General features: G+C 50.4%; 8 protein-coding genes across 8 annotated transcripts; 2 read left to right on the top strand and 6 right to left on the bottom strand.

Moving 5' to 3' along the window:
* The first annotated feature begins 247 nt into the window (after nt 1–247).
* Nucleotides 248–1,111, top strand: BDQ94DRAFT_42525 (putative mitochondrial inner membrane protease subunit Imp2). Its single transcript, XM_026775736.1, has 2 exons — nt 248–596; nt 664–1,111. The coding sequence occupies exons 1-2, from the start codon at nt 373–375 to the stop codon at nt 1,034–1,036; spliced, it is 597 nt and encodes a 198-aa protein (XP_026625520.1). The 5' UTR covers nt 248–372; the 3' UTR covers nt 1,037–1,111.
* On the bottom strand, nt 1,112–4,505 carry BDQ94DRAFT_179398 (Pleckstrin homology domain-containing protein; the record flags this gene model as incomplete). The annotated part of the gene is made up of 3 exons (XM_026773370.1): nt 1,112–1,738; nt 1,792–4,359; nt 4,413–4,505. 3 exons carry the CDS (start codon nt 4,503–4,505, stop codon nt 1,187–1,189), a joined length of 3,213 nt encoding a protein of 1,070 aa, XP_026625521.1. The 3' UTR covers nt 1,112–1,186.
* Nucleotides 4,506–6,485: 1,980 nt separating this feature from the next.
* Nucleotides 6,486–7,287, top strand: BDQ94DRAFT_42540 (uncharacterized protein). The gene has a single exon (XM_026775738.1). It carries the CDS (start codon nt 6,569–6,571, stop codon nt 7,046–7,048), a length of 480 nt encoding a protein of 159 aa, XP_026625522.1. The 5' UTR covers nt 6,486–6,568; the 3' UTR covers nt 7,049–7,287.
* BDQ94DRAFT_42539 (tubulin gamma complex associated family protein) lies at nt 7,288–10,683 on the bottom strand. The gene is made up of 2 exons (XM_026775737.1): nt 10,577–10,683; nt 7,288–10,503 (listed from the first exon to the last, which is right to left on the bottom strand). Exon 2 carries the CDS (start codon nt 10,371–10,373, stop codon nt 7,527–7,529), a length of 2,847 nt encoding a protein of 948 aa, XP_026625523.1. The 5' UTR covers nt 10,374–10,503; nt 10,577–10,683; the 3' UTR covers nt 7,288–7,526.
* Nucleotides 10,684–11,451: 768 nt separating this feature from the next.
* Nucleotides 11,452–14,965, bottom strand: BDQ94DRAFT_179402 (involucrin repeat protein). The gene has a single exon (XM_026773371.1). It carries the CDS (start codon nt 14,761–14,763, stop codon nt 11,848–11,850), a length of 2,916 nt encoding a protein of 971 aa, XP_026625524.1. The 5' UTR covers nt 14,764–14,965; the 3' UTR covers nt 11,452–11,847.
* Nucleotides 14,966–15,728: 763 nt separating this feature from the next.
* Nucleotides 15,729–17,462, bottom strand: BDQ94DRAFT_179404 (uncharacterized protein; the record flags this gene model as incomplete). The annotated part of the gene is made up of 2 exons (XM_026773372.1): nt 15,729–17,302; nt 17,344–17,462. The coding sequence occupies 2 exons, from the start codon at nt 17,460–17,462 to the stop codon at nt 15,850–15,852; spliced, it is 1,572 nt and encodes a 523-aa protein (XP_026625525.1). The 3' UTR covers nt 15,729–15,849.
* A 1,112-nt stretch (nt 17,463–18,574) lies between these two features.
* Nucleotides 18,575–24,371, bottom strand: BDQ94DRAFT_160076 (mannose-ethanolamine phosphotransferase GPI13; the record flags this gene model as incomplete). Its single annotated transcript, XM_026769162.1, has 5 exons — nt 18,575–21,516; nt 21,659–21,951; nt 22,138–22,167; nt 22,198–22,507; nt 22,787–24,371. The coding sequence occupies 5 exons, from the start codon at nt 24,369–24,371 to the stop codon at nt 18,575–18,577; spliced, it is 5,160 nt and encodes a 1,719-aa protein (XP_026625526.1).
* Nucleotides 24,372–24,588: 217 nt separating this feature from the next.
* On the bottom strand, nt 24,589–26,544 carry BDQ94DRAFT_145350 (uncharacterized protein). Its single transcript, XM_026766626.1, has 3 exons — nt 26,383–26,544; nt 26,032–26,322; nt 24,589–25,975 (listed from the first exon to the last, which is right to left on the bottom strand). Exons 1-3 carry the CDS (start codon nt 26,422–26,424, stop codon nt 24,815–24,817), a joined length of 1,494 nt encoding a protein of 497 aa, XP_026625527.1. The 5' UTR covers nt 26,425–26,544; the 3' UTR covers nt 24,589–24,814.
* Between the last annotated feature and the right edge of the window lie 162 nt (nt 26,545–26,706).

The raw sequence follows: 26,706 nt of genomic DNA on the forward strand, positions 1-26,706 counted from the left end.
CCCACCTAGTCGTTCACCCTAACGGCCCTCCAAACACCAGAAACCCAACACCATTCATCCATCCGCCCACCTCCGACTAAACACCGAGATCATCGTCGCATCACGACTCTCTCCAATTGATTCAATCCCAGACCTTTCAAAATGCCACCACCACCAACACCACCCTCTCGCGCTCCCCCTCCACCCCCAACCTCCCGGTACCGAGTCCTACCCCCCGACCTAGCCAAAGCGCGCCGCACCACCCCCTCACCCCCCCAACCGCAACAGACACACCAACAACAACAACATCAACAGCCCAAATCCCACCCCCGACCTTCCTTCTTCAGCCACCTCCGCAACAGCTTCGCCTCTCTCCCCCGTCCCTTCCGTTTCATGGGCACCCTCCTCCCGCTCATTCCCATCGGCCTCTTCTTCTCCGAGCACGTCTGCCAAGTGATGTGGGTGCGCGGGCCCAGCATGACGCCCTACCTGAATGAAGACTACGACCAAATCCAGACGAAGAGCGATATAGTCCTTGTGAATATGTGGGGCGGGGGTGGGTTGTGGCCGTGGGAACGGAAGAGGAGGTTGGAGAGGGGGATGGTGGTTACGTTTCGGTTTGTTCCCTTCCCCGTGGTTTCTGTGGTGTATGTTTTAGTTTTACTAATGGTATATGTGTGCTAGATCCCCCGCAAACCCCCGACACATGGCCATCAAGCGTATCATCGGATTACCCGGAGACCAGATCACGACAAGAGAGCCCTGTCTGAAGGAGTCGCAGATTGTGCCGTATAATCATGTGTGGTTGGAGGGCGATGCGAAGGATCCGAGGAAGACGCTGGATAGTAATTCCTATGGGCCCGTGAGTATCAGTTTGATTACAGGGAGGGTGATGGCTGTGCTGCATCCGCAGTGGAGGTGGTTGGATTGGTCGGATTGGGAGAATGGGGTGGTGGAGGGTGACGTGGAGCGCAAGTTTGGGGAGGGTTATAGGCAAGAGGTGCGCGATCGCGTAGTCAAGGAGGCTGTGAAGTTGGAGAGGCCGTTTTTGGAGTGAATATTTTGATGCATTTATGTATTTATTATGCGCTGTACATAGACGATTGATTTCTCTGCTCTGTATATTAATTACTATAGAGAAGCATCATGGAGCGGTAGATCTGCCTGCAGACATTACTACTATATATTATACTAATAACATCCGGTGTTATGTGACTATCCGCACATCCTCCGGTTGATCCTCCTGTAAGCGATTAATCTCAGATGCTATACTCAGCACCCACCGGTCCTTCTCGACGCGACTTCGCGCTTTGAACACAATGGTCCGCCCGTGGACTCCGAGAGTCGACACTTGCTTTATCTTTTGCTTTGTTTGGCCCTTGACTCCGTGCTCGCGTGCCCGGAACAGGTTCTTCTTTAGTGGCTGCCAGATAACGAAGGTGATCGCCGCGTCTTCATCACTGCTTGTATATGCATCTGAAGAGAGGTACACGCGGGGCAGGGCGTGATGGCCTGGATGGTTACTGTCGAATGTTTGGTTCGCGTATAGGAGGTCAGACTCTGCCATAAGACCGGAGTAGATGTAACAGTCTTGGAGGTCGATGGAGGTCTCCAGGTTTTGGTGTATGTGGGGGACTTCGACGCCGTTCCGCTTTCTGAGGGAGCTGCGGAATATCAATAGTTTTCCGGCTGTTAGAACAACGTGGGTCCTCTTGAAGGTTGAGTGGCGACGGGGTTTTCGGTATAGATGCCCGGATATCTGAAGACTCATGTTAGTACCATCCGTTAAAATTAAAGCAGGATATCACATACTTTGATGGTCCGACAGTCTGACAGAACGCATATGTTGTGCAACAAAGGCGACGCTTCCGCCTTCTTGACCTCCCACTTCTTAGCGAACTGTCCCATGATGGATTCTAATTCCTCGTCGATCCCCAGAAGTTCCAAGTTACGCTGTCTGAGAGCCTTGAGCTCGGCTGCATCGGTCGCGATTCTGCCTTTCCAGTATTTCACTAAAGCTTCAAGTCGTCTCATCCATTCCTTCTTAGTCACGTCATTGTATGCTTGGAAACGGACCACAAGGTTGTTGTCCAGAAGCATCTCAAAGGTTCTGTCATCGTTGAATTGCTGTGTTGCACCGTCGTCCCGGCGCGTGTCTCTTGCTTCGGGATTGAATGCTACATCTGGCCCTGATTCAATGTTCGGATCAGCGGGGCAGCTATCGCGCTGCACATGCCGGACTTCCTGTACCCTGCTGAGGTCAATGAACCCATCCGCGTGCTCAATGTTGTGGATGTTTCTCTGCCGCTGGACAAAGGCTTCTTCGTCATGAGTTCTAATGTGGTCCCTGTTGCCACTCCGCAGCCAAGCGATATCCCCGTCCTGTAGTGGGTATGGATCAACGTCGTAAGAAATAGGTGACGCATCAAGAATTTGTTGCGTTGAAGGCATTTCAGCCCCATCGCGGCAAAGTCTAGGGGGCGCTGGAGGTAACGACCGTGATGGCCGGCAAAAGAATAGGTACTGATCCTGGGTGAAAAAGTACAGCCGCTTAAAGAACATCCTGTTCATCCGCTGATGCACACCCCGTTGGGATGTAAGACGCACCAAGAAGCCTTCTACAGGCTGAGGCTCATCTTCTCTCTCACCATCGTGCTTTGTGTATGTATGATAATGCTGTCTCGGACGTAGTTCGAGCTCGTGACTTGTGTGCATAGCAAGAGAGCCATACATCTTCTCTTCGTTAGCGCCCAGGATCCATTCCAGGCGATCGTGCCGTTTCCAAGCAAGCCCCATGATCTCAGTCTTGGACCATTGTTGTAAGACTTCAGCCCACTCAGGACGGTTTTCGAGCATCTTCAAACATCCACGTACTATAGCTGTCGCTGGCGATTCTTCCTGGGCGACAGTACGACTGAGGATTCCAGTACCCTTTCTCTTAGAGTCAAGGGCAGCTTCCAACTGTTCGAAAGGATTGTTGAACACAAGCGACACGCCCAAATCAGGAACATGGATGGGCAGCGATGATGGACGCCGCTTTCCCATAATCTGACTGAGAAAGGTAAACCATTCCACGGCATGCGCGGAGGACTTTGGTCGAATAATGTAGATCTTAGTCCCACGCTTACAGGGACCCCAGAGCACAATTGCCTTGTCCAGATGCGAATAGAGATTCACATTCATTTTCTTTCGCCCCAAGGGTATTTGATAATGCGGGGCGACTCGCGTGCCTGTCTTCTGCACTTCGGGGATAACACGGGTCTTGTACATTTGGAGACAGAACGGGGCATCTTCGTCAGAAGCGAGACGGCATGCCACCAGGTACTCTCGCCATTGGTCCACAACCCTAGTTTCCATTTTCAGACTGTCATTTTCCGAATAGTCATCCGGAAGCTTTTCCTGCAGCGTCTCCTCTAGGCGAACAACCATTTTCTCGGCTTTTATGACCTCTCCTTCTTTCATTCTCCGCCTGTATGGCCATGTTCGTGAGAGTTTAGCATGTGTCCTCGACACTCGAGCCAATATTCTTTGTTGTTTGTCCAGCAAGTTGTCATCAAGGTTGTGTTTGGCTGCCTTTTTCGAAAGCTGGTGTAAATGGTCCCTTTTCGATCGACGTCGATGTCCGTTCCGGAGGGGCTCCTCTTCTGATGTCTCGACCTGAGGTTCCTGTTGTTCAAGGTTGGTAGACGATGGAGCAGAGAGCCTTCCTTTGCCTTTGGATCTCGAATCTGGCCTTAGCAACGCGGTTGTGGATCCATAGTCACTAGCGGGTACCATGGGACTTGACTGACTGGCTCCATTCTGGCTAGGGGTACTTAGCGTTTGCTCGCTTGGTCCCTCCCCGGTCTGATCCGGGTCCGTTGTACCAGGCCTTGAAGAGGCCTGACCTCCGTCAATTGGTTCCTGTTCCCTGGCTGTATAGTATGCGGAGCTCCCATCCTGTCTCCTCATTGACGAGGCTAAGTCGCGTTCACGTTTGTTGTCGCCTAAATCCGAAACGACAGCTTCCGAATCCGTAGTGACACAGGAAATATCGTGATCCTCCTCCAGTGTGTAGGGCACACTACGAAGACTTTTCCGTGGGCGTGCATCTAGATCACTGCTCTCTTCCTCCTGTTCCCTGTCTGTCCTTTCATCCTCCGTGGTATCTGTAGCCGGTTCGTGTTCTGGCGTCGAATCCTCAGAGTCGGTCTCAGGTTCCTCCGAGTAATGCGCAATGACCGGATCCGCAGAGAAGGAAACCGTTTTAGACGAATATTTACTGAACTTCATGCGCGTCCTCCACCATGACTTGCGATGGTTCTGCAGCCAGCCCTGGGGGATCGGTCCGATGAAGAACCTCCTATTGGTCATGTGTATATGGTGTGGAGAAGCATGGTGCTTCGCGGATCAGTGCCATTTCAAAGTGTCATGCAAGCGACAGGTGAACGTACAAGTTTCTGAGCAGTGTGCGACTCCGGATCTAGACCTTGACACTGGTCAAGGTGAAAGGAGACGTGTGGATCAGTCGCCATGTTGTTTGTCATTGATGTTTGAATGTATTCATTCAGCAGGCTTCTTTCCCCATTCGCATTGTTGCTACTGACTGATCCCACAATGAAGTTCTCATTGCGGATGCAGCGCGCTGCTTCGATCTTCCCCTTAAGTTCCCTGAAACTCCTCCACTCCCCTTCGTCATAGGGAGAGGCCCGCACTCACATGATCGTGGCACGTGATCTTAGTGCGTGTCTGATAAGCTTATCGGAAGCTGGATGATTGAACTAATCGAACTTTGCACTGAAGAGTGATATCTAGATAGGTGTTCTTTCGTTGATCATCTTTTTTCGTCTTTTATTGCATTGGTAGTAGCTACTCCATTGTCAAGCACATGGTACTTTCGCCAAAATAACAACATCTACTACCTATGGTCAGTCCGAATACTGCAAAGACGATAATCAACCAGCTCCATACTTTATGGTGCTGATGACGTCATATCAGCAGCCCGGCGAGGAACCGGAATTGCCAAGGCGCTTCTGATCTCCTTTTGATCCACCCACCACAAGACCCACATGTACTCCTGGGTTGTCGAGCAGTCGATCTACAGAGTCCGGTCTGGCCGAACTATGCACCACAGTGGTGATGGTCGTAGGCCAGTAAACTTGCCAAGTCTCCATCGCAACCTTTCAATTGCAGATAAGTAGTAATACATGTAGCAGAATACAAAAGAACTGATGTGATTGGCTAGACTGCCCTTGGTGACAAGGGCAATAGTAGCATCGGCTGGCCCTGATCTGGGCAACCCGTATTCTGGTGGCAGCCTGCTCTATCATGCTCTAAGCCTAGACGAGGTGAGTATTCGTTGGGAGACACTTCCAGCCGTTGGGGCGATAAAGACATTATGGAACATCAGGGCCAAGGAGTCCAATGTGGGATGGAAACCCCGGAACAAGGGGTCGAGGCTACCGAAGACTCTCTTAGCCTGGTGCTTGCATGCCTGGGCTCCCATCTCGACCGACCCCGCCGCTCGATGATGAGTGCGGACATCGTCACCGACCGCCCCTCTTCGCTCGTCCCCCCTGTTGCCCATGGCACCTTATCTGATCACAGTAGTCCGATGGTGTAACCATATCCATGATGTGTCACCCTATCTTAATTCGCATAACTAAAGCGCAATTCCAGTTTATTAGCGAATGGTTAAATAGATTTCACCAATCCATGGAGGCTCTATAGCCTCGCATTACAGTTCTTCTGGAAAGCGGGGTCACCACTTCCACTCTTGTATTGTTTCTGAAGCCCTATCCGGAAACCACGCTAAGCTAATCTTTGAAGGGAGCTGGAAAATCACTGAGCCGTGTATGTAATGCTAATTAGCATGTTTTATACTAGCTTATAACCTGTCTAGAACTTACAATATATACGAGCCTAGTCACGGGTTTTCTCAACTTCAACCCCGCATTAGTGATGTCTTGTATCAACCTAGACCATCATTATCTCCATATATCTTTAATCAGTTAGTATAGAAGAGTTTTAATATAAAACATGAGCTATCATAATTCTTGATCCATGTGACATCAATACAACTCCATCGATTCAGAGTGGGAAAGCAAGCGACACATTGCGCTTCTACTAGTCGTTCGGACTGACGGGACTTTTGCCAACCAACATCATGCTATACACGAAGACTTCGCGTTCTACCCCTTTCCCAAATCTCCACCAGAGAAGGAAGAAGAAGAAGAAGAAAAGCAACGCCAACAACAAAGCAGTGATAAAGGCTTGTTTGGGTTTAGCAAATGTTCTTCTTGTGATCACAACATTTGCAGGCGCCTTCACCCTGAATGCCTACTTCAACATAACTTGTCCTGATAGCCTTGCGGCTACTTTATTACACGCTTCCTCTATGCTTTTCCTGAGCGCTCCGTTCGGTCTTTTGATAATCCATCTATTGCTCTTCAGTTTTCCAGATAATGCAAAAGTGCCTTTCGCCCTTTTCTTTTGTATTTATCTCCAATTTCTGATAACTGGCCTGGCACTTGCCACTGCAGTTTTATACCTATCTCTTGCTTTTTATTATTACTCGAGCACACGTCTTGTTGGAATAGGAGGCATTGCTATGATCGGTGTTATGGTCACTGTGTCGGTCTTCCATGCAGCGTTCACCACGGTGCACTTATTACTGTCACTTTCTCACCAAAGCAAAATATCGCGAAAGACAGATGCTGAGAGTCGGCCGCTGGGATCAGAAGGGATATCAGACACAAATCAGAGGGTCGGGTCAACTGAGGAACCCGTGGAAGAGCAAAAACAGCCAGTTTTCTGTTTCTTGAATCTTGTCATAAGGGTCTATGAAAGCTTTGTTAAGCCGATGATGGACTACTTCCTTACCATGATTGTCAGTTATGTGGAGCCCTTGAAGTCCGGTGATACGATCTCTTTCTATTCCTTTTACCTTGATTATTGGAGCTGGGAACACCAAAAATACACCATAATCTTCTGGATTCTGCTGGAAGGGTCTGTCACCTGCGCTTTTATTGTGCTGAGTGCGATTGAGTTACACCAAGTTCCCAAGGCATGCATCCGGCCAAGTCAATAAGTATGAACCGCGGGCCATGGTAGCGACTGTTACTGCCTTCCCACATCGGCGGTGGAAGACAGATCTTACTGAACGAGCAAACGTGGTATTGGTGAGAAGTATACGTTCCAAAGGAGGGAAGAGAAGGAAGTCCTCCAGTGTCAGGTTACTTGGCGCCAGGTTCCCCACATGATCTGCAACAGGTTGTCAGACTTCTACATGTGAATACAAAGAATGACGGGAACATGCGCGAGGTGTTTCAGCGTATTATCCTCAAGGTGCAGACCCTCGGGTCGCAACTACCAACAAAGCAAAAGCAGGCAAGCCGCGGTTGCCGGCCGACTTGACAATAGGTGCTACCATGATGTAAGCCACGTTACATCAATATCCAAATGGTCTACCAGTCTCGCCGGTGCCCGACTCCCTGCCATCGGGCTGATGTTAAAAAGGTGGAATATTGAATTGGACAGTTCCTTATTCCAGTTCCCATTGATGGTATTTAGTAGTACCTTTTCGTGTCTAAACGGGCCAGCAGATGGTCGAAGACTGTTGCAGGCTCCTCCTTGGCAGTAAACGTCGTATCCCACCGATCAAAAGACCTCGACGTAGATTTGATGCCTTCTATGCTGCGTAAATAGCCGACAAAGGCAGAGGTTTGTTTCCTAAAGAGATTGTACAATCGACGAACAGCAGGCTCCGCCTCGTGGCGTACTCCATTAATCCCGTCTAGCTGCGAGAGCGGAGCAAAGGTGAGAATTGTTCCAAAGATTTCATCAAGGAGATTTGCGACCTCAGTATGCTTTTTGCTGAGAAAAAGAGCATAAAGCATCTGATCTAAGACGTCTTCATGATAGTCGCGCAGTCTAGGGACAGAGCTGGCCGCTTCAATCGTACCATTTATATCATGTCGGTCAAGACAAGATTCAATATTCGATAGGGTCTCCTGAAATCGTCGCCATGTAGATCCGATCCCGACATGGAAGCAGTAGTCGCTTACGGCTAGCACAAAATGCTGCGCATCCACCCGGAATTTCTGGAGCACATTCCGCGTATCACCTGATAGGGAGTCTCTCGCAGTTGAATCTCGAATGAGACTCCTGACAACTGATACCATGCGTAGCAGTCGGAGCAAATGCTTGAAGAGACGGTCATATTTTTCAAGAGAATTCAAAGTCAATATTGTCTCCAGGACAGGCGAGGGTTTGTACTGGAGACGAAGGAAATCAAGCGCCTCAATGGCATTTGGGTCTTTGCATTTCACAACCTCTTCGTCCGTTAGGTCACGGATAGAGAAGCTAAGGCCACCAGGTAGCTCCTTTTCATTCCACAGTTTAGAGTCCATCGACGGGTCCAAGCGTTTTTCCGCATCATGGCATTCATTAAGTAGTCCCATGAGTACCAGCCGTAATTCTGAACTGGCTGGAGGCCATGTATCTCGGCTTCCCAGGCGTAATCCAGCGTGAACGTCACTCCTCACTACACCAGCTTTGCGCTCCCCGCTTTCCATGTCGGGATCAAAAAGGGAATCAGAGAGACGAGAGGTGAAATAACCATCACCGAGGAGCTGGAATCGCCATTGGAGGTTGAGGTGGGTTCGGAGATGATGCTCTTTAAATAGTAGATGGAGACAAGAGAAATCGATCAATAGTGCCTGAGAGCAGAGGAGAGGCGCCAAAGATAGGTAATATGATGAGGTCAGTTCCGGACCGAAGTTGCTATGAGCTGCAGGCTGTTCAGCATTGCAGTGGACGTTTCCATCAATTAGATGGCCAAGCTGATCTCTAGAGCTTCCATCCATTGGTAACAGCCCTGTGGGATTTGGCATGTTATCGAGGTCAAAGAGTTCAAAAGTGTCTGTGAGCACATCTGACTCCCCAGTCGATTCGGCAACAGATATTCTGCCTGGCCCTCTATCCATATCACCACGGTTGTATTTGAGTATCTCAGAGCGTAGTCTAGCTTCGTACTCTATGGCCTTCTTTTCGATTCTTGTTATATCGAACCACGTACCCGCACATTCAAAAGTGGGCGTAGTAGAACGGTACATCTCATGGTTAGCGACTGGATGTTGAGGGTGATATGTTTTAAGGAGCCTCAGGCTTCGTCCACTCTCGAAAACCAAAGACGCCAGGTCATCAGGGATGAAAGAAGGCATATTATCGGGCAGATACTTGTAGTCAACCCTCGGCGCCTTTGTTGCCTTTCTAGATTTCTCCTGGCTCTCCGCAACGACAAAGCTCCTACCACTCGAAGCCAGCTCTACTGATGCCGCTGTCTCTGGACGAAGGCCAACCCAGGTCTCTACGTGCCTCAGCCAGGGCTCGGCCACTCGACTCACAATCTCGCGTAAGAGCGGTTCTATATGGTCGAATATTTGCGAAAAGTGGGCGGCTCGTTCAGAAACAACAGATATTATCTGTGCCTCGGACACTGCACCATCAATTGCCTCGATCACATTCGCTAGGACGGTCACCACCTTCCCGCATTCATGAAACAGCGCCTTGATCTGAAGGAGAGAGGTAACACTGGCGAATTGTCCGACAAGCTGCTTCTCGAGTGTATAGACAACCACAGCCGCGGCACTCGCAAAGGCCGACCGAGCAGAGAGTTCCTTTGGCCTACTTGGCACCTTATTAGCAAAACCCCGTATTTTCTGCATGTTTGTGCCGCATTGAATCAGCTCCTCAGTTAGCCCATTTAGTGCAACTGATGTTATCCCAGAAATCCGAATATTGTTGTGCACTCGTTCGAACTGCTTCTTATGTTCATCATATTTGAAAAACATAGAGCCCCACCCAAGCCCAAGCTTGAGCAACGCCTGGAAGAACACATCTCGCCTGACCATAAACCTCTGGGTCTGTGTTCCCACCTTTGCAGCTTGCCGTGCCAATGCAGCATCAAAGCCTTTCGCACCGGATTCGCTAAAGTATGCCGAAACAGGTTCGCGATATGTCCGCTCGCGGTATTTCTCCCAGGTTTTCAGCAAATCGCAGCGCTCCTGCTCGATATCTTGATTCCCAAGTGCCCATATATCCTCCGGTTCGTCTTCAATGTCCTGCTCATCGGTAGTCGCAATAACTTGGTTCTCACTTGACGTATCGTTATCCAACTCCAGCGTCTGATCCCCATCCAATAAGTCGGTACCGAAAGGATTAAGGCTAGGGATTTCCGTGCCGAATTTGTCGAAGATGTTCGAAGGAGACTCGAAAAAAGCACTCGAAAGATCAGGTAATTTCTCGTCCCACCCCAAGCGTTCCAACGGCTGTAGAGACTGTAAGGTAAACTTGGAGACCCTCCATAGACCCTGGCTGGAGAACGGGTCTGCAAGAGGGTCCTCCGGATCCATTGTCCTCTAGCAATACCGAGTTGTAGATGCTGTACAGGGCAACGGGTCGCAAACGATCGCGTAATCGCGGGGTTCAATGGTAGCGGCACTGCGGTAAAAGAAGGCGCTGGACAGTAAGAGGTCAAGACAGCTGCAAAATGCGATACCAGGTCAGTACGACAATGAATGGTCCTTAACACGGTAAATAACGTGAGATGACATACCGTAAGTGGTAGGTGTGGGATCAACGCGGCCTCGATTGAGTATAGGTGTTAGTGGGCTGCTTCAGATACCAAGAGCGCCATGAGGGATACAGAAGCGAAGCAGCTAGTTGAAGACGCGTTGCTGCTACCTGCATGGCCATGAGTGTTGTGTATAGAAGCTGGCCGTTGAATTGGCCCAGAAGTTCGTAGGCAGTCACGTGGCTCGATGTTACTATCTGCTGATAAAGCCGTTTGAGGATCCCGATAAGGAACCATTGGGTCAGCTAGCTAGTGCAAATGTGGTCATCAATTATGAAGGACAATGTGTAGTCATAGCCTACTTAACCTTCGAGGTCCTGCACTTTAATTTTCGATAGAATTCAAGTCTCATATACCAGTCACTAGCATCACTATCCAAACCTCGAGCATATGTACTTAATTTTCTAGGAGGGTCGATGTCCTCCTCTTTCCGATTTAGTGCTCACCGAGTAGATCTGAGCACGCCCTGAGCAGCCTGAGGCGATCACTGAGCACGGCAAAGCACCTCAATAAACCCGCACTCCACCTAATAATCAACCGCTTGCCGCATGCACGACCTTGCCATGGTCTTCGGTAAATACGACTTTGAGGATGTTCTTGTACTGGTCCTCTTGCGCATTAGCATCAGCTTCATAGCCAAGCAAGAGCTGTGGACTCAGTCAATTCAGCAGTATCATTAGGCTCTTAGTAATATAAACTATCAAGATATGAATAGCTCAGGATATGTATAACTAATAACTGAGTCTGTCCTGAATAGAACCTGAGCGCTTCTGAGCTTTGACTAGTAATAAGAAATAGTGAGTGAGCAACTTCCTGAGCGCCCTTATTAAAGCAGCCTCATCCAAATAAGGAAAAGTCTCGTTGATTCTAAGAAAATTAAGTCTGTATAGGTACATATGTACACATCCTCCCACATACTGCTTATTATCTGATCATGCAGCACCTGTCTATTATATTTACAGTCTTGAATTTTCGGATTTCGTCGCCTGCCCTGCTACAACTTATGCAGCATCTAGAAGCCCCGTCCCCTGTGCACACAACTGGATGAGTCAGCCGGAGAACGTACGCGTCTTCAGCCTCACGGCGAGGAAACAATGCTTCAGTTTATCGGGGTCAAAGGGGCCCTCGGCGTTCTCATATGGCTGACGGGGCATCGTAGGGGCTGCATCTGGCATGCTAAGGAGTAATTTTCCTATGGGCGGTAGACTCGCTGAATAGCATCACATAGTCATAGCAGGCTCCGGCAGGGGCGGTCATTGGGTTGGGATACTCGGGCTGATGCCAGGTTTGCCATTCATAATGGCTTGTTCCTTCTTCAGATTCCTGATCATCGTTTCCAGCCGGCGACGTTCTTCTTGTTCCGATTTGAGGATCTTCATGTTCTCAATACGCGTGTCCCGCATCATCTTCTTGAACTCATTCTTCAGCACCATCGTCGATGTGCTCTCATAGTGGCCATCGCGACCACTACCCATCCAGCTGATCCGTTCCTCGTTAAGCTGAGTCTCGAGTTGCTCGCAACGATCCCGTAGCGCATCAATAACACTCTCGAATCTCTCGCGTTCTTTCTCGAACTCGATACTAGCCTTCGTCATTGCTTCATAATCGTCAACGGTCTCCCGCAGTTCTTTTTGGAGTGCTTCCACCCGGTTCTGCAGGTCGCTGCTGCCAGGCTTTCCGGCCTTAAGCGCTGCCAACTCCTCGGCAAGTTCCAGGTTCCGGGTGTTCAGCGCATCAAATTCCCTTTGAATGGCAGGATTGGCTGTAATATCGGCCGCACGCTGGGCTCGAGATCCATAGGCACCATCAAGCTCGGCCTTCGCCATTGTCAGCTCAGTTTGGGTCCGTACAACTTCGCCTTCCATCTCAGTCAACTCCGCCTGCAAGCGCGTGGCGTTCTCCTCAGCACGGGTGCGTGCCTCCGTAGTTTGTTTGAACTGTGACTCGAGCACCTCTACATCGGCTCGAAGCTGGTGTAATAGAGTTTCCAGGCGTGAGACCTCACCCTCGGCCTGCACACGTGCTTCAACTGCTTCCTTCAGCTGGGGTTCCATTTCGGCCCGAAGTTGACCCAATACAGCTTCCAGACGAGCGACCTCGGTCTCGGCCTGTGTCCGGGCTTCCGTAGCCTCCTTTATCTGGGCATCTGATTCATTGCGCATCAGTTGCATGGTCTCCTCGAGTTGCAGGATCTGTTGTGTCGTGCGTTCGTGCGCTTCAGAGGCCTCCGCCTTCAAAGTTACCTCACTCTGCAGATGACTGATCGTCTCCTTCAACTCCGCAATTTCACTGTCTGCCTGCGCGCGGGCTGAAGCAAGCTCTTCAGCGTGAGTATCAGCTTGAGAACGGAGGTGTTCAAGACGGGCCGCCTCAGCAGCTGCAATCTTCGCGTCGGTTTCACCTTGAGTCTGGTCGAGCACACTTTGCAGGCGTGTGATTTCTGCCTGAGCCTGGGAGTGCGCTGCAGTGAGCTCTTCCGTGTGAGTACTGTGCTGAGACCGTAATTCTTCCATGTGAGCTTCGAGTCGGGAAAGTTCATTCTCTGCCCGGGCTCGCGCGTCGTGAGCCTCAGCGTGTGACTCCTTTTCGCGTTCGAGGTCCTGAATGATACTTTGCAAGCGTTCGACTTCCGCTTCAGCGCGCGCGCGCGCCTCTTTTTCGGACGCCATCGCGCCAGAAACATCCTCCATCTTGTGCTCTTCCTTGCGGTTTTCTAGCTCCTGTTGCATAATCTTCAGCTGTTCCAAGGCCTGATCCAGCTCCTCCCTCGACCGTTGACCTTCGCTCTCTGATAGCTCGAGGTCTTTGCGTACATGAGTCAGTTGTTCAGCTAGCTCAGCGATGTGCGCATCTCTCTCCGCGTCTGATTTGGAGTTAAGTTCTCTCTGTTGCTGGATTTGCGTCGTGAGGATGCTCTTTTGTTCAAGCAGTTTGTCGATCCGTCCTTCAAGCCCACTAATTCCTGCACTGAGGTAGGCGAGGTGTTCTGCCGCGTCGCTTTGAGACGAATCTGGTGGGGGCGGTAAAGTTTGAGTATGCGGTATCCCAGACTGTTGGACAACGCTGTACAGTCGTGCGTTAATCTCTTCTAATTGCTCGTGATCGTAGTCGACACCCCTGGCCTGGGACGGACCGCCGGAAGCGCTCGAGCCAAGCATGTCCAATCCCTCTTCGATATATGCGAGGTGTGCTTCGCACGTTGCTGTAGGATAGTCTGGATCTTGACCTTGAGAGCGTTGCGGGATAGGAGCAAGACCGCTGTCTGGGTTCGACTGGAGGATCATATTCCGTAGCCGTCCACTTAGATACTCCAATCTTCTTTCTGTATCTTGAATCACCTCTAACCCAGCGCTGCCCAAGCCACGTCCGTTCCGCGCCTCGGACCCGTGAGCCTCATCCATATACTCGATCGGTTTGTAAAGGCTCCGCTCGTCGAAGTCGTGCATGCTACCATGCGTATTGGGGCTGGCGAGGGTCTCAGGTGTATCAGCCATATTGCCTTGCAGGTTTTTCTTCAGGCCCTTATGTGTCATTTGCAAGATCCCAGCTGTATGCTCAAGCAACCTGTTGTTGACTTGCTGTACTCTCTGCTCCAGGTTCCAGACCTCCTTAGCCAGCTCTTCGCATTTCCGCGTGCTCTGCGCGAGCTCTTCCTCCGTCTTATCCGGGGTGGAGCCGCTGGGCCCCAGAAGGCTCCGACGAGAATCGGGGGACGAGTCCAGGTCATATTCTCCGCTCGCCCGGGGGCTCTTGGTGGTGTAAAGTCGGCTGAGCGACATGGCCGCATCGCGCAACTTCATTTCCAGGGCCAAATTCCCTTTGGCGGCATTCAACCTGCTAGACAAGAATTTGTGCTCCTTCTTCAAGCCCTCCACTTCCTCCAAGGACAAGATCTCGTAGTGTGTGCTATCGGTCATGGCGGTCTCGGTCAATAGGTACATGGCGACGGGATCATGGGCATTGCGCAATGTTGAGCTTTGTGGGTTGGTGGGCTTCGGATGATTGTAAGGCGAATTCTCCACGGGTTGCGAGTTCAGGGCGTTGCGGTAGCCATTCATCAGGACGTTGGTTGGCGGCGGCTGCGACGGTTCGGCATAATAGGAGGCAGTATCATACTGCGTCCGTTCGCCATATGACGACCGGGGAGATTGAATGTCAAAAGTACTCATGGTAGCGATTTCAGCATGAACCAACAACGGCTAAAGAAGCAAGCAGGAGTTCGCAGCGGTTAATTGAACTGGCGGATCAACAAACAGTCGCCATCCTCCGCGCCAGCTGGATAACCGCCAGAGAGATTTGGGGCCGAGTGATTAACAGGTAGATAGATGGAAGACAATCAATTCATGAGACAAACACAATCGCGGACAAAGGGATATAGCGCACAAAGGAGTGGTGTTGCAAGTGTCCACCAGACTCCGCCAACGAACGGGTCCCCAGTGCTATACACAGCCCCGGACGGGAGTGGCTGATGTCACGTGACTGGTTCAGGGGAAACAGTTCTGTTGGCGCTTTCATTCCGTTGACATTTGACAGACTCCTCACCGGATCCTTTGCCTGCTACGGGGCGTCCCTCTACAGTTGTTGCTTTCGGCTTTTTGCTTGGGGGAAAATCTAGTAGCGCTCACCTTTCCAGACATTATGGTATCCTAACAAATTGTCATTTTTCTGCCTTTGGCACACGTCTAGCCATTGGTCAGCCCCAGATAAACATTACAGGTATTCATCCTACCCAGCCACCAGCCACCAACGGCGGTTGGCAGTAGTAGGGGTAGTACGACGACTACTTGCCCCGAGACGTTCGTTCTGTTTTATTGAAGTGGACTCCCGGCCACATGGGCAATCCAGGGGCCCCGGGCCGAAGCAGACCCACAATCAACGGTACTATTTTCTACAGAATTCTTGGTTCAGGCCATTGAACGAGGGCTACCATGGTTTGTTCAAGTCGTATCAAGTTTGATCCATAGGTCTATGTAATACTTCTGATAGTCAATTTCATATACAAAGGTAGCTCGGTCTCATCATAGACACGCGGTGACTCATGGTTGGAATCGATAGTAGTTGTAACCCTGGCGACCAGATGATATGTTTTCGGAACTGACCCCAATGAATGACTGAGAGGGAGAAACAGAATTGTGCCTGACTCAGTAGTAGTAGCAGCCTCCATAAGCAAATTTTCCAGTACCATTCTCTCTAACCCGCCGTCAACAACTGCCATACGCGATCAATTTATGTCTGGTCCCTGCTGAATGTGCTAACTAATCACTGGTAGCCCACCGAAACAACCGATTCTCCATCAATGCCCGCTGATAGCCTGGCCGCAAACTAATCTGCATATCCCAGTCTCCCCCCGGATCTGCGGGCAGAATGAGGCAAAAATCTTCAAGCAAACCAAAAAACAACCGGAATCCCGTGATCTTGCCCAGATCCGGACCCCAATCTAGGTCGTGGACCTTCAAGTGTCTAATGCTCGAATATGAGAAATCTCCTCCTTTGATATTCATCTGGCTCCAGTCGCGTTGTTGCTGCATATGAGCGAGTAGCCCACGAACATATCCGTCATCAACATCCTGCAGTTTCTTGCGCATGTTCATAGCCAGGTTTGTGATTTGTACTAGCTCGTCTTTATCGAGACCCACCTCACTGGCTACAAGATCGACCCTCTGCTCCTGAACGTAATTGATTAGTTCGGATCGAGAAACAAGTACCATAGTAAGCAGGACCCCGATATAGTGCTCCGGCCAGGGTGGATGCATTCGGGAACGGAGGTTTGCAACAAATGCGACGGTGTAATCGTGATCATCCTTCAAAGCGAGTTCGGCAGTTTTTGTCTGCTGAAGACAGATGGATAGTAACGCTGTGAGCACGTCGTTGCTCGATATAAAAGCCCGGGGCTCTTTACTTAGCATGTTATCTCCTTCGGGATGTGATAACAGCACAGAAGTGCAGATGTCTTTCAGGACTTTCACCTTGCGGATAGGAATTCGGAATCGAAATGTATTCAACTCCGACGCCATTGACGTAGTGGCTGTGGACCACGTATTCGAATCCAGACAATGGAAGGTCTCCTCGGGAGTGTATGTCTCCCAGAATGTATTTAACGGTCGTTTTTCTGCGGTAGTACTGGGCGAGGCTAGCTGACGGCGCAATTCCAAGTCGAACCGTTGAGGTCCCACATGCTTCTGTTCATTTCGGCAGCACTCTGACAGCAGTTCCAGAATATTCCCAATCCCTGTGCCGTCTGCAGCCATGTGGTTGAAACTGAGGGATAGGATAATGCCATCGACCATGACATTCGCAAAGAAGCGCAGTATAGGCTGGCTTTCTTGGGGATCCATCACCGTTGGCAAAGGGGCATATCGCTCGGAATATTGCAGGTCTTCGGCCCCAGTACAAGATGCAGTGGCTAGCATTGACCGGACAGATTCATTTAAGTAATGTCTGATTTGCAGCATAGGTATGGACTGGGACTTGGCTGACGGAGGCTGGATGCAGTGGACATTGTCATGGTTCTCATCGTGGGAGGGCGCCACATCTTTTGCTAGGAACGGAAGTTGATTGATCAAGGTTGTGAGACCCTTCTGGATCGACTCAACGCCGGCCTGTGGATTTTTCAGGAGGAAAGAAAGATAGAAAGTGAAATACACCTTTGGGACTGTGTGATCCACTGGCGAGAGGAGCTGAGATGATGAGTCAGGGAGAGTCATTTGCCTGGTGGATTTCTTGGGTGGAGGAAGAGTGAAAGTACATACACACGATTGCAGATGGGTGGTACGCCCCTGAGCAGATAAAGGGTCAAATGAGCGTCGTGACTTTTCTTGTCACTGGTGGAATGATGGACGTACTTTGGTTCAGGCCGGTCCCATGACATTATTAAGACGTGATCAGAGCACATGCTATCTATTTACCTTGTGAAAAAGATTACAGTTGTTGTTATAGCTGACTGGCTTTTGGATACATCGTGTCTAAGGTATCTGCATAAACATGAGAATAGTAAAATGACCGATATATAGGATGTTCCTCTGTCATGGAACAAAGCCGTGTGCAGCCTGTAGAGCAGTTCGTTGCGCACATTTGGCTATTGGCACGCGACGCTGTTTTCATGGTCAATATGATCAGTGTATCAGTAGAAACAAAATTACTGCTTGCGTATTAGAGCCCTGTGTAATTATCAACCATTGTCACAATTTTACCGAGATAGTGAGTATATCACAGTGTTACTTGGAGCTTGAGATAGAGGTAGCACTGGTCTATGCGCTCGTAAAAAATCTGTTCTGCAGCTTCGTCCGGCAACCTGATTCATGTCTGGATTTGGCTTCGATGTAAACCTTATCAGTTTCTTGCGCAGCTTTAAGGGTAAGATTGACCTCGTTTAATGGGGATGTGACTGGAATCTCGCTGCTTTTGTGTATTTACATGAGACTTCAAGAATGAATGATGTTTGGAAAAACAATAATATAGTAGAATTGATCAGCCAGTGCAAATGGGTCAAATACGTACATAGTATGGCTCCATAGCAAGTGCCGTGAGAGCAGATTTCTTTTTGAAGAAAACCTTATCCATGAACTGTGCTCCCCTAATGTGCCAGTTCCACGGATCTTCCTGACAGAGACAGGATTTAACAGCAAGGCTTGCTGATTTTACCAGAACCTGATTTGGGATCTCGGGTATTACGTTCCGCTCATCTTATATGCTTGGAAAGTTGGGTCTGAGTTATGTATTATTCGAGAAATATAAATATATGCAAGCTAAAAGGAAATATAAGGAATGGTTCCAAGTGTTTCCGGCCTAGATTCCTCACCAATTCGAGCCCCAAAAGGGTTGAAAAAGAATGGTATACGGAGATACCATATATTACAGTTTTCCCCAGGCCGAAATGTTAGGCAAGGGGACTCACATTTCGGGTATCATCTGGCAGTAAAAATAAAGAAAAGCCAGGATGGCTGAGAATTAATATCCGCCATGAAGAATAAGGAGAGATCACTACCACCCAAAGATCTCTCCTACACTCAATGTGCTCCACCGCACACCAGCCACAGAGAAAATGATGAGAACAATGTCCACGACTCCTAGCACGGTGGCTCCCATCATGAACCGAGGGCTGAAGATCCGGTACAGCATGAGATGCCGGCGGAGATGGCCAGCCCACATGGTAGTGGCCAGGTTAATAGTCGCAAAGTAGAGGATGTAGGTGCACGCGGCTCGCACAACGTCAGAGAGGAGTCTAATCGAAGGGTTGCTGGACTTCGGGGAGGAGGATGACTGATCGCTGAGTTGAAGAGGGCGTTTCCAGAGGACGGTGAGAGGGACGGCAATTGCAGTAAGAATCTGTGCGCCAAATGTATTGAGGATTACGACGATGGGGGACCATGGGTATTGAACGGAGGAGAGAGGGATAAAGGCAGTCTCCCACTGGATGCTACTCAGAGTAGCCTGATGACCAGTTTTGAAGTAGTAGAAGGAGCCGAGAAGAGCCAAAACAATCGGCCCAATGGCTGAATTGCCAAGGACCAGACCATTCGTATCCAGAATCTCTAGCAGTGAGAGAATTTGCCAAAGCAAAAGTCCCATGGCACCCTGACCCATGGGTTTCTGCAGAAGGATGATTCCCAAACAGAAATTAACAACGAGGAGGAAGTACCGAGTCCCATGCACGTTGCCAAACCCGAGGATCGTAACGGTGGTGCGTCCTGCTGGCTGGGGTGGCGCCAGGTTCTTGCCTTTGCTTTCCGGTTCCGCATTCCCTTGGCTGACATTAATGCTAATGCAAGGCTTAGAATAGATGAATGCTGTTGTCCCCGCAGCAAATGCGAGAGCTAGCACGAGCTGAGCCAAGAACACTCTAACTGACTTCAAAGTCTCCTTGCTCAAGGGCAGCCACTCGCCATCATCAGCCCCCTCAAGCACCCAAAAGACGGAGGTTATGAACAGCCCCAATCGGAAACCCAAGCCAATCCAGAGAGTAGCGGCACCTTCGTAGGACTTGGATCCGGCATAAAATGACCGTACAACAGTGGGAAGGATAAGCGCCACCAGGAATGGTACAGCAAGCTGCCAGGGTGCAGAAGTCGAAGAAGTGGCAGACGCGTAATAGGTCGAACGGCAGAAAGGCATCTGCTCCTCGCGACAAAGGCGAGAAGAGGACGCGATTCTTCCGAGGATGACGAAGAGGATGGAGTGATAGACGCCCAGAACCCTGTCGGCGGTCGATTTCTGTCGCATCGAGGATACACCAGCAAGAACACCGAAGGTGGAGAGGAAAAATAGGAGAATCTCATCCTCCCAGATTGTATAGGAGTTGGAGGCGAATCCGATAGACTGCGTGATCGTGAAGGTAACAGCCAACCAGCCCCACAGACTGCTTGGTAGAGGCACTGACACACCGGCTGACCCGCCAAAAATGGTCCATGACGCGCCAACTATGCTTCCCACGGCGGCCAACAGAGCAGATGATTCGGCGACTGGCATCTCCGCTACGCCCGAGAACGACAGAAAGGCACCCACGACAACACCGACAGCAGAGCCTGCTCCAACAAGGGTAAGAAGAGGCTTGGTAATATCGGTCTGATCGGCTTTGAGGCTTCGTGCATAGAACACCAGCAAGACAATGCCAGCAAAAAGGACTGCAACACCTTGGAGCATGCTCGGTACGTCAAATTTAGCCCACAAAGAACGACAAAGCTGGAGAGTGTGTCTCTGGTATTCCTTGTAGGACTCGGAAATGGAAAGCAAAGTTGCCTGGCTGGGCCGGCCGATCCTCGGAAGCTTCTGCCAGCTATTTTCCGCCGCCCTCCAGAGGTCCTCGGACTGGGATTGGTGGCTGTCCTCAATACCTCGCGATGCTGTGTACTCCCGTTGATACCTCTTAATCTGAGCGGAAGTCAACCGGTTGACCGACATCACGTTCTTCCAATCGTTCCCCTTGGGCCCAATGAAAGCCTCCTCGATCGGCGAGCCGAGGTTGTTGAAAGGAATAGGCATTCCGAGAAGAAGAGACAGCGTGGGCACAAGGTCGATCTGAGGCACAAAGCGCTCGCGAGCGAGCATGGGAGGCCTGGCTGTTTCAGCACTTGTACGGCCGAAGATGCCCCTTTTAGAGTACATCCATAGAGCGGCATCGACTTCATCATTAGATTCACCGCCGTGGTCACCCTTGGAGTCCATGCCATGATCACCCATCACCACCAACAGCGTTTTGTCGTCAAGTTTGGTGATGATTTCACGGATGACCCGATCCATCTCATCGAGTTTTGCAGCCATAGCTTGATGATTCGGGCCATATCGGTGGCCGGCGTGATCGACACCAAGATAGTGACCGAAGATAACATCCCATTTCGTAGAATTTTCAGGATGTAGAAGCGGGAGGAGGTTTGTAGTCACGCCGTTGTCAACGGTATGCAAGTCCCAGACATTGAATGAATCAAATGCGCGAGTTAGATTAGGATCGAAGTAGCCGGGGAAAAGTGCGTGCCAGGTGTCATCCCCAAGCTGAACCAGAGTCTTGCCTGCGGCGCGCAATTGCGCAACTAAATTGTCTTCATCAATTGCCGTCCCAGCAAAGTTAGAACCAGCGTCAATGAACGTGGGTAGTGTTCCGGTCGTGAGTCCCTTCAGCCTCTGCAGTGTCGTCGTGGGCGGATCCGCGATGAAAGGAAGCAAAAAGGCATTTTCGGGGGTATTGACAGCTGTCTCATACAGGACGGGAAGGCGATCATGGAACAGTTGTGCCGACTCACCCTCTGCGCTCGGCGCAAAGGGTACCGTAAAATCGTAGCGCAGGGCATCGACGATGATCACAACGGCCTTGTCGAACGACTTCTGGTGCCAACACCCATCGACTTTCTTGCCTACAGTCGCTGCCTCGTCGAAAGGGAGTACGTCGCAGGACGACTTGTTCTCCAACACCATTCGAGTTAGAAGGAATCCTTTAGTGAAAAAGAATATCCCGACAACATGCAAGAACCTAAGGAACCACGGATAAATTAGAAAAATCGGGTCCCCGAAAAAGAAGCGGCTTGGGCGCCGAGACACAATCATACAATATCCATCCTAGTACACCTAGCACACCTAGATGCTTTAATTTGAATTCACTTTCCAAGCCTTGGATATATTTATCTTGTGCACTACCCCCAGCCAATGCTTTTGGTACTTGTGGTTTCCGATGTTCATTGCGTTCCGGAGATCGTGACGACAAGGCCGGACCTGTGTTTCGCGAGTCGGACAGGGTCGGGCTTTCAAGCCCTGGGCCCCCATTAGTAGCGGATACCATGAGAGAAGTGTTGCAATTGAATAGACTAAGTCGTAGCTGGTCCAAGAAGAGCGAAAACGGAGGGGCTTCGCCGAGCGCAAATGCCAGGTCCCTCACTGCGATGGGGCAGGCCTTCGGCCACTGTAGCTGTCGAGCTGGCGTTCAAGAAGAAAGAAGACGTTGTGAGAATCGAGAGGTTAGAGGGTTCAGCGGCCGGAGAGCGAGCTCATCGAATTGAAAAGGAGGCGAGCCTAGATCGTAGCTTTTCCTTTTCCCTAAATTTTTCTTTTTCGCCCACCGTGGAGCTGTCGTGCGGGTTGTCCGGGAACTGTATTCAACAGAGCACAGACATAGTTACAGTAACAGCTCCATTAGACGTGGGGAAGCATCAATTCCAAGATAAGAGATAGGCCATCCAAGGACAGCCACGACAAGCAGCACCGAAGAGAGGGGAGAGGAACAGTTGGGGATGTGGAAGCCGTAGGTCTCCTGGGACCGCGCCGGAAGATGCGCTCCGCTCAAGAGGGAGTCGGCGTTTTCGGCATCCCAACCCAGGAATTCGGACATCGTCATTGGTTGAAGCGGCTCGGAACATTTTGAACCCTGAGGAAGTGGGACCTTACCGCTTCGGGACAGCCACGCCATTAGGTAAATCCACAGGAGACTAACTAGTTAGTTAGTAGCTAGCAGAGCTAACTAATAATAACTAGGGAGTTGGAAATGATTTCCACGAGGATTAGGGGATGATCATGTTCGTGATGTGTAATATATATCTAGATACAGGACGTTGAAAAGGAGATGAGGTAATATCTACAGCCGTGGAATGAAATGAGACACAGCATCACGCTAAACACAAATCATCGCCCGCTTTCATCATTACCATAGGGGAGAAAAATATTCAAACACATACTCCGAATGCATTGATCACAGGAACTTAGCCACCGCACCGCCGATGTTCTTCAGATCCAAGAGGAACGTGTCATGTCCGAAGAGCGAAACGTCCTCTCCAAGTTCAATGTGCTCGACGTTCTTGTTTCCGGTAGCCCGAAGGGTCTGGGCGATTTCTCGCTGCTGCCAAGCCGGAAAAAGGATATCACTGGCAACGCCCATGACCAAGACCGGGTGGTTCTTGAGCGGCGCAAGGCCGGCGACAAGATCCTGCGGGGGCGCATCTGTTCCAAGATCCCCGCCACCCACAGCCTGGTCCATAGCAGGAGCGGATGCGGTTACAGAGGGCTGCTCCTCGTACGGTGCCTCTGGGAGAGTCAGACTGCATGCAATGTTGCTCTCGCGCAGGGCCTTTCCGCCATCAGCAATTTTAGCCTCAAATTCGGCTCTTCGAGCTTTCGTCTGGGTTTGATGAGCATGACCGAGATCAAACAGATCCATGGCCTTGGAGATGTATAGAAGACTATTAGGATCATATTCCAGGCAGAACTTCTCTCCTGCGTGATCCAGGTAGGTCTCAATCAGGAAATCCGGGCACAGAGCAGGTTGCTTGTTAGGATCTGCGCGTTTGCGTCCGAACCGCATTTCCCACTCCGGACCGCTTCTGTATGTCACGGTTGCGATTTCTCTCGCAAGTTTCATTCCAGAATGTGGAGGGATGGAATCATAGTAGAAACCACGGGCCCATTTCGGGTCCATCATTAGGACTTGTCGCTGAGTGTGCCGCATGGCAATGCTGTAGGGATGGCTTCGCGCACAACCACTGATACTGATAATCTTGCCAACCTTCTCAGGGAAAAGAACACCGGCAGCAAGACTCTGCATACCACCCATGCTAGATCCAACAGAGGCGTAAAGCTTGCTAATGCCAAGGGAGTCCAGGAGACGAAACTGTGCCCGCACCATGTCGTCTATCGTAAGAATAGGGAACCGAGTAGCGTATCGCTTTCCATCAGAGGGGTCAATTGACGAAGGCCCAGTACTACCATAGCATCCACCAACAACATTGGTGCAGATGACAAAGTATTTATCTGTATCTAAAGGCTTGCCGGGTCCGATGAACTTCTCCCACCAGCCGGGCTTGGGGTTGGCATCCGTGCTATGGGCGTGACTGGATGCCGACAGACCCGTGTGCAGTAAGATAGCATTCGACTTGTCAGAGTTCAATTGGCCCCAGGATTCGTAGGCGATGTCAAACTCTGGAAGTATACCTCCCCAATCAAGCAGTAACGGTTGTTCGCAGTGGAACTTTTGGTGGTGACCAGTGGTATATGAAGGTTCGGGGCCTGACTGGAGAGATCGTGCGGAGAGCTGGGCAGACTTTGCATCCTGCGCATCGAGACACGGAAAGGACATGGCGGGGTTAGACGAGTCCCTCGCAGCGGCATTGGAGGCTGGGACAGATTGTGACTTTTGCGATCGGGTAGTATGCAGCGCCCTGTATGTTGCCGGACATGATGGCGATAAGGAGGCCTGGATTCGATGACTCCCGGTAATTGTAGACAAGCTTGTATGCTGATTGAAAAGCCGAGTAGCTCTTAGAGCTCTTGGAAGCGTGCGGCCTGCGGCTGATGGATTCATCATGTGTGCCAACAGCAACTATAGGACTAACGAAGAAGAGACGACGCGGACAAATGCCAGTAGAGGCAGTACTTGGGTTAATAATTTATCTTCGGCGTTATTGCGGAGGCGGAGCACGTGGCAGCCTGAGGCAGATCGTACAGCGGCTTCCCATGGCGTCATCTTCATAGCTTCTGATTGGTTCATCATGCCAAGTAGCGCATTAGTCATACAGTCTGTCCCAGTCTAGAATTACTCATTCAGCACGTCTCAATGTTACAGAAGACATCATGAAGGACTATTCCAGGACCTTCTGTTGCCTCCTTGCCGAAATCTCACATGAAGAGAAATAGAGCTTACAGGATTCAATTATTACGGTGCGATGAATGCTTGCGCAGGAAGAGACAAGGAAAATAGTACCACGGAGGTTGGAAAGCGAGTTTCCGGGAGACGCTTGATTATGAACCTTACGGTCGTTTCCTCTCCTTCTTTAAGGGAGAGAATCCGCCGAACCCACCGAAGCCACGAGTTGGCCCACTTTGGGCAGTCTGTAAGCTGGTGGTGTGACCCGTACTCAGACCAATCTTCCTCCCCGGTTTGCGAATATTCTCAGGCTCTAGCTCTTCTTCCTCATCCAATATAGTTTTACTCTGCGCCCCTAATTTGCGGCGTTTCGTCCGGACCTGCGGTTGACCGGCAACAAGAGCGCCAATGGATCCGATATCACTGTCATCATCAATATCATCTAGTATCAGACCGCTCCCTTTTTTAGGATTCATTGCCGGCTTAGGTTTATCCAAGCGCTGCTTGGCCTGGATAGGGCGGCGTTCGCGTGGCTCAGCTTCAGATTGCTTGACGTGTAATTTGTCCTCGAGGTATGAAGTCTCGAGAGCAGACTCATCATCGCTGTTGAGATGATCAGCACCTCCACTATTCTCTGGTCCATCGCCAGAGGTATCCTGGTTTCCATTGGTGCGATTGAGAAATGGCGTGATGGAGAAGGCAGATTTCTGGCCAGGAAGTGCAGTAGGTTGCCATTTTCCTTCCTTGACACGGACTGCTCCTGGCGTCGCGATATCCAATCCAGGGTCGAACCTGGATGAGAAGTCTTTGAGGGGAACCTTTCTCGTTTGTTCTACAGGACCACTGCTTTTGCCGTTGTCAAATCGGCTGTTGGTCTGGCTGCTAGTCTGAGCTTGGCGCAACTGATCTTTTAGGGTCCGTAACATCCTGTTCAAAGAATCGACTTTGTCTTCCAGGGCAGCTTTCTCCGACTGCCATGTGTTATTTGGTTGTTGGGTAGCAGACACTTTTCGAGCCTCTGCTGCAATTTGTTTGCGTTGCTCTTCAAGCTTCGCAGTCAAGACAGATATCTCATCTGCTTGCTGTGCTCCCTGGGCCATGGTGGATCTGTGTGCCCGCTTCTCGTTCTCGAATTCCGCCTTAAGTGTATTCAAATGACGGGTAAGCTCCTGTTTCTCAGTAACCAGTGCTTGGAAGGAATTCTCCTGCAATTGTAGTCTGTGGACCTCAGACTGCATATTAGCCAGCTCCTTGGTCAGGCGTAGCTTCTCGGTCACAAGGGTTCTAGATTCGGCGGTCGTGCTGTTCATCGATGCCAATTCGCGCTATGAGATTCCTGGTCAGTAAAGGCTATCCTCGAAAACGGCGGGCGCTGTCTTACTCGAAGACTCTCAATTTCGTGAGTTGCAGTGTGAGCTGAGCTCTGCAACTGATCTCGTTCCTGGATGGTATCTTGCAGCAAATTACGAATATCCGACTCGGCATCTCTAGCTCGTGCTAAATCTTGTCTAAATTGTTTCAATTGCAGTTGTAGGTTTTCGTTATCAAATTGCAAAAGAAGCTGGTCAACGTGAAGGATGCGGCGCCTTTCCTCATCTATGAGTTGTGCTGTCTTTCCAAGTGTTTTGTCATATTCGCGCTCGAAGAACGCTGTTTTGAGGGCCATTTGGCACTGCGCGTGTTAGCTCACGCTATTGCATTAGGCATTGTAAGATAGGGGTAGTGTACACACATCCTCTATTGTATAGTCCGCCCCATTGTTGACAAGCTCCATGACGATAGTCGATCCGGAAGACCGGGAGAGATTGTGAAGGAGTGGATGCCGGTCTAGTAATGTGGTATAGGCAGAAGATCTTTTGATAGAATACTGTGTAGTTGATGCGGTCGCGGCAAGTCAACAAGCACGATAAACAAACACGAACAAACATGGACAAACAGAGCCTCCTCCCCGCTTTCAGCCGCAGGGCGCGGAACAATGCACGGTCCGGCGCTGGGCAAACAGGGTGAACCATGATGTCACGTGCCTGGATAAGCGTCATCAATGCACCTGCCGAGT

This window comes from Aspergillus welwitschiae (genome assembly GCF_003344945.1).
Source record: "Aspergillus welwitschiae strain CBS 139.54b unplaced genomic scaffold BDQ94scaffold_19, whole genome shotgun sequence".
In the NCBI taxonomy this organism is placed as follows: Eukaryota; Fungi; Ascomycota; class Eurotiomycetes; order Eurotiales; family Aspergillaceae; genus Aspergillus; species Aspergillus welwitschiae.

Excerpts from the sequence above, each read along its gene's own strand:
- BDQ94DRAFT_42525 (XM_026775736.1), top strand. The coding sequence starts at position 373 with ATGGGCACCCTCCTCCCGCTCATTCCCATCGGCCTCTTCTTCTCCGAG. Across the intron at positions 597-663 it reads GGGATGGTGGTTACGTTTCG|ATCCCCCGCAAACCCCCGAC; the intron begins GTTTGTTCCCTT and ends TATGTGTGCTAG.
- BDQ94DRAFT_42540 (XM_026775738.1), top strand. The coding sequence starts at position 6,569 with ATGATCGGTGTTATGGTCACTGTGTCGGTCTTCCATGCAGCGTTCACC.
- BDQ94DRAFT_42539 (XM_026775737.1), bottom strand. The coding sequence starts at position 10,373 with ATGGATCCGGAGGACCCTCTTGCAGACCCGTTCTCCAGCCAGGGTCTA.
- BDQ94DRAFT_179402 (XM_026773371.1), bottom strand. The coding sequence starts at position 14,763 with ATGAGTACTTTTGACATTCAATCTCCCCGGTCGTCATATGGCGAACGG.
- BDQ94DRAFT_145350 (XM_026766626.1), bottom strand. The coding sequence starts at position 26,424 with ATGGAGCTTGTCAACAATGGGGCGGACTATACAATAGAGGAT. Across the intron at positions 26,323-26,382 it reads CGGACTATACAATAGAGGAT|TGCCAAATGGCCCTCAAAAC; the intron begins GTGTGTACACTA and ends TAACACGCGCAG. Across the intron at positions 25,976-26,031 it reads ACGAAATTGAGAGTCTTCGA|CGCGAATTGGCATCGATGAA; the intron begins GTAAGACAGCGC and ends GGAATCTCATAG.